The sequence below is a fragment of the Alosa alosa genome, chromosome 12, assembly GCF_017589495.1.
Source record: "Alosa alosa isolate M-15738 ecotype Scorff River chromosome 12, AALO_Geno_1.1, whole genome shotgun sequence".
Classification (NCBI taxonomy): Eukaryota; Metazoa; Chordata; class Actinopteri; order Clupeiformes; family Clupeidae; genus Alosa; species Alosa alosa.
In genome coordinates, this window is record NC_063200.1 from 32,350,086 (window position 1) to 32,362,742 (window position 12,657).

At 45.1% G+C, this 12,657-nt stretch overlaps 1 protein-coding gene across 1 annotated transcript in view; it reads right to left on the reverse strand.

The window, feature by feature from the left end:
- Window positions 1–1,294: 1,294 nt before the first annotated feature.
- Window positions 1,295–12,657, reverse strand: part of LOC125304727 (proteoglycan 4) — a 64,236-nt gene continuing 52,873 nt past the window's right edge. Inside the window, exon 4 of the mRNA XM_048259220.1 lies at window positions 1,295–2,050. Coding sequence (XP_048115177.1) covers window positions 1,873–2,050 — 178 coding nt within the window. The 3' untranslated portion in view covers window positions 1,295–1,872. The remainder of the gene's footprint in view (window positions 2,051–12,657) is intronic.

Consider the following 12,657-nt stretch of genomic DNA (forward strand, 5'->3'; position numbering starts at 1 on the left):
GCCCGCCCGGCCGCAGCAGCAGCTGTCTGCTGACTGCCCAGCCCACTCTGATGCGGCAGCAGGTCCACAGCAGTAGGCAGAAGGAGAGGAAATGCAATCCTGCATCGATGCAAACGCAATAATAAAAAAAAGCTGCAGCACCTGCATATAAAGATTAGAGGGGAGATTAGAGTTGAGGAGAGAGAGTAAGGGCCCGCCAGGTGAAACCCATTTGATTTTATTGGAGGTGGAGGGGAATTGGAACAGGTAGATCAAAAAGAATCCGAGTCGGATTCTCAGACATTAACTGAGAGAAAATAGGTTGCAGTGTTTATGTAATATGCAAAGCAAAGAATTTTTTTTTTTTAAAACCTCTGAAAAGTTATTTTCTCAACCTGCTTCTGTCTGTTTGTTATTTTCCTTTGAGTTTTATTGACTGTTCAAAACAGAACAGTATATGCCGCATAAGTAATTACAGTAGAGAGTTATCTTTTCTATTCAGGTCTTATTTTATGCATTTCAGCTGAGTAGAAGCATTTTTGGGAGCTGCTGATTTCAGATCTGCTGAGCTACCAATTACAATTAAGGAGATATTCATATCAGCTATGTCTTTTACCAGTTCCTCCACTAGAAAAAAACACTTGCGTGTCTTGATTACTTCAGCCTGAGATGGTAACCAAGTGGTCAATGATGCCAGACTACCTAATCATCATAAAATAGCATGACCGAAATGCAAAGTAGAAAGGCAGAGTTTGCTTGCTGGCTAGCATGGCACATTGTGGAAATAACTTTACCTCATGAATGAGTAAGAAAGTAAGAAATTCAGCTTAACCTTAACTGGCTTGTTATGAAAGAAATGACCAAATGTAAAACATGTTTTCAGCACTGTAATCTCAATGTTGGGTATCACAGCGTTCATCACTAGTCAAGCAAAGCGTAGTCAGTGTTAAAAGGGCAAAAAACAGACCTAAATCCTATGTTAGTGTTTGCTACACTGTAGGACACTGCTTTGTAAGTGATTGACCTTCACCAAACATTAACTTTGTGTCAAAAGAGATTTAGTTTGCTCTTTGAAGCCGTAACACACCACTAAATAAGCTGTCCCCTGCCACAAACAAAGCTCCTTGCCAAACTTCTCTCACCTCACCCTGCACCATGAAGCCCACTGAAGTGTGTTCACAGATTTGGCAGACTGAAGGACCAATCCATGTCCTTGAAAATTTTAATGGTAATATGAGATAAATGTGTTCTAATCTGTTTCAATGAGCTTGTCAAAGCTTTTTAGGCTATATTGATATTGAGTATCTATATTAGCATAATCTTCATTTTTGTTGAGAGACAGAAACTTCAACACAGATTATTTGTGTAGTAAAATATTTTATAGAGCCGTAAATGTACTTTTTTTCCTCTGAAATATAGCATTCACAAACTTGTAGAACTCTCTGTTATGTACACATTTTTATTATCTGACTTCACATAATGCTTGCCTGCAATGGATCGGGGCAGCACGGCATGATAGTGAAATTCAAGAGATCATTTTAAAAGCTTTAAGGAAGTGTAATAATAGTCCTTTTTGTCTCTCAAAGAGATGAATTTCTTTTTCTCTCTTTTTAGTTTTTATTTCGAAGTATAAAAGCTGGTGTTCTGACCCTCATAGTTCCAAAAAGTGATGACGATAAATCCCTCTTCACCTCCCCCCTCTCCCTTCCCTCATCCTCCATTCCTTTCTCTCTGTCTCTCTCCCCCCTCGTCTCTCCTTTTTGTCATTGTCCCTGCATCCCCATCTGTCCATCCACAGTGTTCCCCTTCCCCTCCGTCCCGTTGTCTCTCAGCGGTTATCGCGGGACCTCTGCGCCCTTCTCCCGCATGGGGGACACCGGCGCCTCCTCCTCCTCAGAGGAACCAGAAGCACTTCTTGCGGCTCTTCTTGACGGACTGCGGGGAGTCCTGGTTGCGGCCCGGGGGCGACTGCAGCACCGTCTGGGGGGAGCCCTGCTCGGACTCCTGCGGCTCGGGGACCTTCCAGGCACGTGTCACCTGGCCCTCCTGCAGACGGAAGTCGTGCTCCACGCTAGCGAGGAGAGATGGAGAGGAGGAGGAGGAGGAGGAAGAGAAGGGGGGAGGACAAACACAGAGGGAGGGAGAGGACATGAAAAGAGAGGTGGAGAGAGGGTGAAAAAAACAGAAGAAAGAAGAGGTGGTTAGAGTCCGGGAAAAGATAGGAAGTTGCTACATCAGTGCTTATGTTGACATTTTCCGTTCAGCAGTCGCCCACACACACCCTCACATCCAACACCACCCTACCTCCACCAATCCCGTCGCTGCCACCCCGTGAAAGAGAACGTCTTGAGCTAATATGCCATGAATAAATAATTGTCCAGAGTGTGTGATCTGCCACGCGGGGTGGATATCTGGTGCTCGTGCTCTTAAAGTTTGTCAGCAACTCTGAGTGGCTGCGGAATGACTGCTGCTGATGAAGCAGTGGCCTACTTCTGGCTGTGAGGAGGAGGAGGATGTTGATGATGGTGGTGGTGATGATGATGATGATGATGATGGTGATGGTGGTGATGATGATGATGATGCTGGTGAGGAGATGAGGGCTGAAGATAACTGCCTCTGCTGAGAGGTGGAGAGGGCAGCCGCGTAGCAGGAACAGCACTGCCGCTGCTGCCGCACAACAATGAGTGCTAAGAGAGGAACAAAAACATTTGAATAACAGATTATGAGACGAACACACACACACACTCTCGCTCCCTCAGACACACACAGATATATAGACAGTATATACACACAAATTCACACACCCACACATCCTTGCTCACTCTGACACACATACAAATTCACACAAATGTAGACACACACAAACACACGCCCACACAGTCATGCTCACACACACACACACACACACACACACACAGAAGTAGGCATACCAATTGAGAGCCCTGTAGACAGATGTGCTCTATAGATACATCCAGTTCAGTAGAGCGCAGCGTCACTAGTTGAGAGTGTGTGGGTGGAGAACACCTCTCTGAGCTGATGGACTCTCACGCTCCTGCCTGCCTGCCTGCAGAAGCAGGAGAGGAAAAAAACGCCACGCAGCCAAAGCTGATGGAGCGAGATCCTCCAGTCATGCCTGACACTGGGAGCGCTCAACACAAGCGTTTTACACACGCGCGACAACAAACAGCTCTGTGCACATCTGACACACACAGTGTCACACACACACACACACACAAAAATAGAGCCCTGGCGTTTTTTTTAACAAGCGATATCTGTAGTCATGTCTGACAAAGAGGCCCGAGCAGCCAAGTGTTAGACAGAGAGCATTAAACACAAAGTTTAACACAGATGTTCTGTGGAGACCAGCTTATGAAATATGACAAGGGAAATGCCAGCTGGGAGAGAGAGAATATTCCGCCCGAAACGTAGACAGCTGAATGTGCCGTTGATCCTCTGACGTTTACTACAGTGAAAACCCCAATAGACGTACCTTGGGGGCATCAAGCACAAATTAGTCTTAGTTTCCCTTGTGCACTGACATCTGATAAGACCTGTACAGCTTACACTTGTCTGTCTGAGGGAACTTTGAACATGAAGTGTTCAGTGGAAGTTCTTAAGCCTAGCCCACACAGTACATTGCCACCGCTAGCTCAACCACGGGGTAGAGAACATCTTTAGCCAAAAAATTGGCACAGAGAATGTCTACAACAAAGAACACCCGTCGTGAAGACAAGCACACGTGAGATACTGTGCTCCTTCTGCTCGGCTATATAAATAAATAAATAAATCACTCTCCCTAAATTCTCTCGCTTGCAGCCTGCGGAAATAAACCCGATAAATCCTGTCTGAAAATGACCCATGCAACAACATGGCATAAAGAACGCGAGCGGCCCAGGCTGACAGTGGAGACGCTCGCAGCATACAGACTCACAGAGAGCACCTACTGCGAGGGAGGGCCTTGTATTCACCAAGCAAGCAGACTAAAGCCCTTAACCCCTCTCACCAAACCTCCCCTACCCTCTGTCATTTACCTCCCACCACCACCAGCCCACGCTCCACTGTCCTGCACAAAGCCCATCTCCCTGGCGGGCTTCATTTCTGCAGTGTTGTTCTTCTGTGATAAATCACCTCAGTGGGGGGGGGGTCCGGCATGATCAAGGCACCCTCCCCCAGCCCCCAAGTCCTAATTATCTCAGCTCCGAGCTCTGCAAGCGCAATCCTCACCCCCTCTCTGGCTCGCTCTTTCTCTCTCCTTCTCTTCTTTTTCTTTCCATCTCTTTCTCGCTCTCTCACTCTACTCTACATCCAACTTCCTCTCTGCATATTGCTCATACACACACACACAAGATATGTCTTGGATAATCTGACGCTGAGCAGCCGTGTCAGATTTGACTGCTATCAGGATGTTTAATGAAACCTGCTGCCAAACATGATCTGTGGTGATGCTGCTACTGCTGTACACAAAGCCTATTTTTTGTACTGTTTATGTACATTTTAGGCGAAATGGCTGTTGTTTGCTCGTGATGCAATGATTGAAAAACGGCTAAAATGCAGCCGTGATCACCATGCCTTGTTCTGGAAAGGCAGCCCGAGACGACGCCACTGTGGTTGCCGCAAAAACAAACATCTACTTGGATGTGCGCTGCATGGTAATGCATCTGAACGAAAGTGCTTGAATTTCCAGCGGGACAGTCATTTAGACGAGGTGACTTTGGTCACAAAGTCAAGTGTCCCAAAATGCCTTTGCAACTAATGCAGTGTGTGGCAGCACTAACATGTCTGAAAATAAACTTTCCAAAAAAAGGCCGAAAACAAACATTGCCCAGAGCAACAAGACGACCAACAGATATTTATACACACCTTATATATATGTTATTACCTTGGACACTGGATCTTTTAAAATGCTTTTGTTTCAGCTTGTTTGTTTGTGTTTGTATGCTAGGTACATACAATAATTTAAAAATAAATGATTAAAAAATAGCGTGTGATCCATTGTAATACTGCAACATGTGTACTGAATGACTACTAAAGCCTATAGATTTCTCTCTATAGAAGAGTTTCTTTCTCATCTATTTATATTGCCCTTTGTCTGGTATGGGATTCTGTTGGCATGTGTTGTATTCATTTGCCTATAGTGCATACCTACAGTATACTTGGAACAGGTAGAGCATCACATTTGAAAGTACTTGTATGCAGTCATGAGAAATATCTTCACACTCTCTGCATGTGTCAGACTGCAGTGTCACACATAGGGACCTGCGAGGCGAGGAAGGGGAATGACTTGTGGACAGAGGGGGTTATATGGAGTCCTGCAGGGGACTTTGAGTGGATCTCGCCACGGCGCTTTTGAGAGCAGGATCTGACCGAGGGAAATTGAGACCGGATGATGCGGCGAGCTTTAAGTGGGTGTGTATGGGTGTGAGAAGGGGTGCTGTGCTGTCACATTTAAAAAGGCTACGAGCGTAATAGGTTGTCGGCTGAAATGCCGTCTCTAGGGCCAATCACTGTGCGGGCTCTTCGCTAGACTAAGTGAAAGGCAGCCGGCGCTCTGCGCTTCCAATTTATAGCTGGGGAAGGCTTCATTTGATTTCACAGTAGAGAGCTGACAGATGAGAGTGAAATCTGATGATGTCTCCAGCTGTAGCGGAGTCACATGTCCCTGTAGATTAGTGAGAAAGACTACACAACATTAGAAGCTCAGTTTCTACTATGTGTATGCATTTGTGTGTGTGTGAAAGAGAGACGGAGAGAGAGTGTGTATGTTATGTGTGTGTTTTGGCATGTTTCTCCCGTGTCCTTCAGGAAGTGAGTCTTTGTTTATGCCCGTGAGTTAGGGATGCGGTGTTCAACAAAGGCTAATCTCTGGCACTAATCTGCGAGACGATAAACCGAGTGCGTTGAGCTCACATTTATCTGCGGAATTATGGCAGCGTTTACATCTGCCGGAATTGAGGACAAGTGCCTCCAAGACACGATTTAAAAAGTGCTCTGCTCCGACAGAATGAGTCAGGCTCCAACCAGCGCCGCACTCCCCCACTCCAGATCTTACGCTGTTAGTGCCGTCTCACTGAACATAGGCGAGATAACCACCGCCGCAGCTCATAACCATGCTGTTTAACAGCAATAACCACTCTACAGCAATTATGCTTTCATTGCTGTTGCTACTGTTACCACTTTTATTATTATGACATTAGGAATATTGGCCATATTGCTGTTATTACTTCCATGACCATTATACTGATGCTACTATTGATCCCGCTACTAAGACAGCTGCTAGTATTAACTACGAACATGGTTATTGACTGATGCATAAAATAGTGTTTCATCCTGAAGTGGAGGGCTATTTTTATAAAGTCCTGTAGCAGGGGAGAGTGGCCTCAACCTCTGTGTGGTAGATTAAAGTTACTGTGTTTCTGTGTGGAAAAAGGTTGAACTCGCTACATGTTTCTTTGGCCACCTCAGCAATTATTTTGCTGCCGGGGGTCAATTTCATTGATCTTTTAGAAGCGGGGGGGTGTGGGGGGTAAGAATTACTTGGCCATCTAAGTTGATTTGTAAACACCTCAGTCATGCCAACTTCCAGTTTATTTGTACAAAGTTTTTTTTCCCTTTTGCTTTGAAATGCAAATCTGAAGATCTGATTGTGTCACTCTTATCAGATGGGAGAGGGCATTCATTTCCACATGAAAGTCTATTTTTATTTTAAAGGGGTGGTTCAGGATTTTGGACATAGGACCTCATTTCCAAGTTAGCAAGTGTGATATTTATCAGTGGAGACCGTTTTCAACACGTTTCATCCAGTCTATTTGCAGAGTTCGCAGGTGCTAGGCTAGCTGAAGTCAACGGTATGTGTTAGCCTGCCACTAATAACAGTCTCACCCACTCCACAGTACAACCGAGGCAAATAAATTAGAACGCCAGACTATCAATGTAAATGTCTGTGTTAAATAGTTTTAGAAATGAAACTATCCTTTGGCACACTTGCTAACTTGGAAATGAGGTCCTATGTCCAAAATCCTGAACCACCCCTTTAAAGGTTGTATAAGCGATGGCAGGGTAACGTCACTTCTGTTTGACATTCAAACAAAACAGGGAGCTAGCTCGCTACTCCCTCCCCCTCCCTCCCATGCAATTGAAACTCTCCTGAACGCGCATCTCATCGGTTATTGGTTGGAACATTTTATTTTGCCTTTGAGGTGTTGGCAACACTTGTTGGTAGCAAATGTTTTTGTGTGCAGATCTCAGCCTAGGCTGCCTACAGAAACACGTTTTTTGACGGCCTGCTTATGGGGCAGGCAGCTAGCGGATCGTTAGGAAAGATTAGATGAATGTGATCATTTATGTTTGGGCCTTTTTTGGGCCTGCAATCGCTGATACAACTTTTAAGGTGGTAAATTCTGTGTGTGAGTGTGTGTGTGTGTCTGTGTGTGTGTGTTTGAAAGGGAGGGCTCTATGGACAGGTGGGTGTCCCTGTGTAACTGGCAGAGACATTAAGGAGCGTATTTGAAAATGTAAAAGTAGTCTTGGGAACAACAAGAGCTACCCAAAACAACACCAGCATGCTTCCTCTGTGTAGCCTAGAAATCTAGACGCGCCCCTAGCGTCTAAATTACATTTGCTGCCAGGGCTAGTCTAGCAACTCTCCGTTGGCTTGTGAGCTCTAGAAATCGAAACTTAATCAGGGCATTGAAATCGTGTATAGAGTCGTTTGGTGGGCTTAACATAATGATTGATGGCAGAGTTACAACGGTTTGGCTTGAATTCCCTGCTACTGAAAACAAATATCCTATTGCGTCCTATTGCGTGCAGAGGGAATTTGAAAGACAACTGATTATCCCGCCCCTCGGACTGAGCACTGCGAACGGTGAGTGCCCAGACCCTACATTTTAATGTGGGTCTGGCTCGCCAGGCTATCCCCTGTGTCTATCCAGATGGAAAGACAAAACAGCACTCATCAGAAAGGCACAACTTCTGTGTACAGGTGTCTGTGTTGATGCATGTGTATGCAGGCATGCATGTCTTTGTGTGTGTACCCTTTGTGTACCTAGATGTCCGTCTGTGTTTGTGTTTTACTGTAGCAGTCACATTTCTTCTTGGTAATTCTTTATTGCTTTCATTAGGGTATAGCATTTATTACTGTGTGAACCACATGATCTCTTCAGCTTCATCAGCAAACACAACACGGCATTAAGAGAGGGGCTTTGTGTTATGCAAGCATAGCAAAGCCATAGGTATTTCTGAAGATCTCTGGGACTGAATGTAATTCTGTCAAGCTACGAAGTATGGGAATAAGAACAGCCCCCTGTGAAGGCACCAGTGCCACAGTCATGTTTTTATTATGACTAGAGCTCCGAAGTTTCAAAAGCTACAGGCTCAAGAGAATATCTGGAGACACAGACAAGAAACAAGAATAGTACAGTACAGTGCGCACACACACACACGCGCACTCACACACACACACACACACACACGCACAGGGAGAGAGAACGGGCAGTCGGACACAGAAATTAACTCTGCTCAAGCAACTGTGTGTGTCAGGCATAAAAAACAAGTGTGTGTGTGTGTGTCCATGTGTTTGTTTGTTTACTGGGCAGAGACAGGCAGTGTTATGATCTGATGCAATCTCATCTCCACACTAAAATACCCCACAACAGCTGCTCCTAACTGGGGACGGTCAGGATCACGCACCTCCGGCAGAAAGCTATTACATGCCCCCCCCCCTCCTCTCTCCTCTCTCACACTGCACACTTATCTCACTCGCACCATCTCATCAAACAACCGCAGATACAACCACCCTGCGCCAGTGTAACACCGATCATTATCAGCCCATCCATAAAACCTAAGGGCGCATGAAAATAGGTGAGCTTTTTCACGCTCCGGTCTCAGCCAGCCTGGTTAAGCCTTCATAACACGTTAATAAAGTGTTAATTACATGTTATAGCGTCACGACGTTGGGGTTGGCATCACTGCGTAAGGCTGAGTTGATGTTGGCTTTTACCAAGCTGCCTGCAGATGGCGGAGATCTGTCTCAGATGGAGGACTGGGCATGAGCAGACAGAAAACTGAAATGGGATTATGGGAGAGATGGCGTAGCGTCCTCCCAGCAGTCGAGTCTAAATAAATGACTCCCCAGGGTAAGTGTGGGGCAAATTTGGCAGGGCGTGTCTGTGGAGGGGGAGCCGTGTGATCACATCCACATGAGCCGAAGCAGTAGCCGTGATTCATCTAATCTTCTCCTAACGCGGTTTTATTTTAGGCTGTTTCTTTAATGTGAACTGAATGTTTTAAAGATTGTTGCCAGTGCTTCTTTCCATGACTTTTCCCAATGACTCTGTCTCTTGTCATCTGATCTTGAAAAATCTTTTGGAAGTTTCTATTTTCACTGATAGAACATAAACTTTTCAAAAAAAAAAAAGTGAAGCGGGGATTGCTCTTCAAAACAAAAACGAGACTCGCAAAACCCCGCAGCAGGTGTTGCATCCGCTTGTGACAGCTCACATTTCGCCGCTAATGTTATTGATGTGCACGGAGCACACGCCAGTCCCCATCACATCAAACCGTATTAATGTATTCGTCAGGCGTCTTGTCATCCGAGCTCGGCAAGTGGCGAATGCCATCATAGTGCATGACATGAGTTTCATATTTCTACTCAACCACTTTGCACTAATGGAAATGGGGTCTGTGATTCATCCAATTAGGCTGACTAGAAACCCCAAACGCACATTCCAAGAATCTCTTCTTTTCTCCACATCGTGCTTCCGTCATCTGATAAAAAAAAGTTCAAGCTTGAAAAAAAAAAAAAAAAACATAGAACGGAGAGTTTTTGAAGCAGGACGGCTTCACAAGGGTTGAGTCTCTCTCTCTCTCTCTCTTTTTCTTTCTGTCTTTCTCTAATTTAGCTGTATGGAAATGGCTGTGGTGGTGATGGAGGATGGCCGCCTTGTCTGCACTGTGTAAATGTCCCACTCCATCGCTTGTTAACAAGTGCGGCTGCACGGAAGTGGCAGTAGACCTTTCACTTGACCTTTAAATGTGTAATAAAGTTAGAGACTGAGGGGAAGTGGAGGAGACAGAAGCAGAGAGAGAGAGACAGAGGGAGAGTACAGAGAGAGAGAGAGATTAGGGAGAGAGAAAGAGTGAGAGAGATGGGGAGAAGGGAGAGAGAGAGAGAGAGAGAGGGGGGAAATAGATGGAGAGTCAGAAAAGAGTGCCAGGGAGATGGTGAAGCGGAGAACACAGCTGACAGAGATTGGGAGAGATTGAGTACAGGAGCTTAAGAGAGAGTTGTGGAGAGTAGCAGAGATGGAGGGTGGGGGAGGTTGACTGAACGAATGAGAACTGGGGGTTCTGTAGAAAATGAGATGGAGATTCAGGGAATTTAGATGTGTGCTCACAGGCAATTCCCCCTCCCTCCATGTGCCTGTCCTCCTCCGTCCAGTCGTCCACGGTGGAGCTTCAATCTGACACCCGGCCTCACGCCCCCTCCACCTGAGCCAGAGAGGCCAGTGGCACAGGCTCACCTCATCCTCTGTGTGCACCCAAGACAATCATAGCCCCAAACACACACACACACACACACACACACACTCCTGTGGGTCTCTGTGAGTGAGAGGCCATTGGGAGCCTCTGTCTGGTGTCATAAATGCCCGCTGCTTTGCTCGTGGCAGGGCCATGCCTGGCTTGGCAAGGTTTTTTTTTTTTATGGCGCAAGTTGCCCATTCTGACGTCTCACCAAAGCCTGAATCATCGGGAGGCGGCCATGCGATTGTGAGAAGCCAGGGGATGAGACTGTCAGTCAAGCAGGGGAACCTGGTTGGAGTCATATATCAGGTGTTTATAGGTTTTACACAGATAGCACATGTGCCCACACAAACACACACACACACACACACACACACTCATACAGCCATACATGTACAGACACACACATACACTCCCGTAGAAGTATGCATGTCCACACACAAAGCACCGAGCTGAAGACACACAAACACACAATATATACTTGACTGCACCCATTCTGAACACACACACAAAGGTACACACACAAACATAACTCTAGAACGTGTGGTTTCTTACAAAAATCACACATACACAGAGAGCAAGGCTTGGAGAGGAGGAGAGAGAGAGATAGCTGATGAAGTATGAAGAGAAGGCTTTGGTGGGTGGAGATCTGACAGAGAGGGTGAGAAGGAAGCAACCGTCCGGATTAAAACTGAAATTGCACTCTCGGAGTAAAGTTTAGGAGAAGTGGAGCGTGGCTCAAGGTCTCAGTGTGTGCACGGGTTATTCTGAATTACGCACAGGAGTCTGGGTGGGTGTTTGTAGGGATGTTTACATGTGACTGTTAAAGTCCACCCATTTACACAGCAATGTGCTGGTGTCAAAGTGTCTGAGATGTATATATTCAGTATGTGTCCTATATGAGAGCAGCAAGTATTGTGGGACCTTCAAAAAAGATGCTTAAGTTTATTTGCATTCTATTGACCAGAGGGAAATTATCCACATATTCAGTAATGATAATTTTTAAATGCTTGGAGCCATAGTGTGTACTTCAAGTAATTGAAGTATTTTAGTAAAATACAGATCACAAATCCAACAAATCAAGTCAGTTCAGCAATCAAACAATCAGAAATCGTCTCTTATTTCTGTACAGAATTTACAAATATTAGAAGAAATTCCACCCATTTCTGCTACCACCTTGTGAAATACCTAGCACCATGATTTATCATTTATAATGATCAAAATATTTCTAAAAAGAAATTGTAAATGTCCACAACAATAGTTTTTCCAAAATCCAGCTCCAACAGATGTGACTGCAGACTTTGCCAGCAATTACATCTTTACAATCACTCAGCCAGAAGCACAATCAAAGAAATTGGCCAAAAACAAACAGGGAACTAAGGTGGACCTTTAAAAATGCTCAGAAGTAAGGAGTGTAAAAGCAAGTGAGTTGATACAATCTGAAAGTAAAAAACACTTTTTAGATGCTGTAACAAGACATGGAAAAGGTTCAGTAGATAAATTATATTAACATTACTAGCTGAGGAGAGGGTAAATAAAGCAAAGCTACTAGATCTGGTGATCCACGTGCTTAACGGGTAGATTGTGAGGAAGGAAACGGGTGACGCGCATGGCGGACAAGAGGGAGATTGATTACGCAACAGCGTGAAGAGATGGAAGATCTCATGAGAGAGGGAACTTCAGGTTGATGCATGAGAAGATCAAAGGACTCACCAGAGGGAAAAAGAAACCACAGAGAGAGAGAGAGAGAGATGGAAAGAGAGAGAGAGAGAGAGAGAAAGAGAGAGGGAGAACATCATTAACACTGAAGATAGGGAGCGCCAGGATGCAAACACAGGTGATGTGGGGAAGAAAAATGAGTTAGATCTGATGAAACATTGGAAATAGGGGCATGCTGAACACCGTGATAGATGGCCATTTTGTATTTCGGGAAACAAGAATGATGCAGTGACAAAAATGTACTGTGTCAAACATATTTCATACCAGATGGATGAGTCAATAGTAGTGCAATGCTTAAAAAAATCAAAGAATCTGTCAAGCATTGCTTTCCTTGGATCAGCATCCAGAATAAAAGACCAGGCTCAGTTTCTGTCTCAGTGATTATGAGGAAAGGGATTTGTGAATGGAAACATGCTGATTTAACAATCATCTCAACCA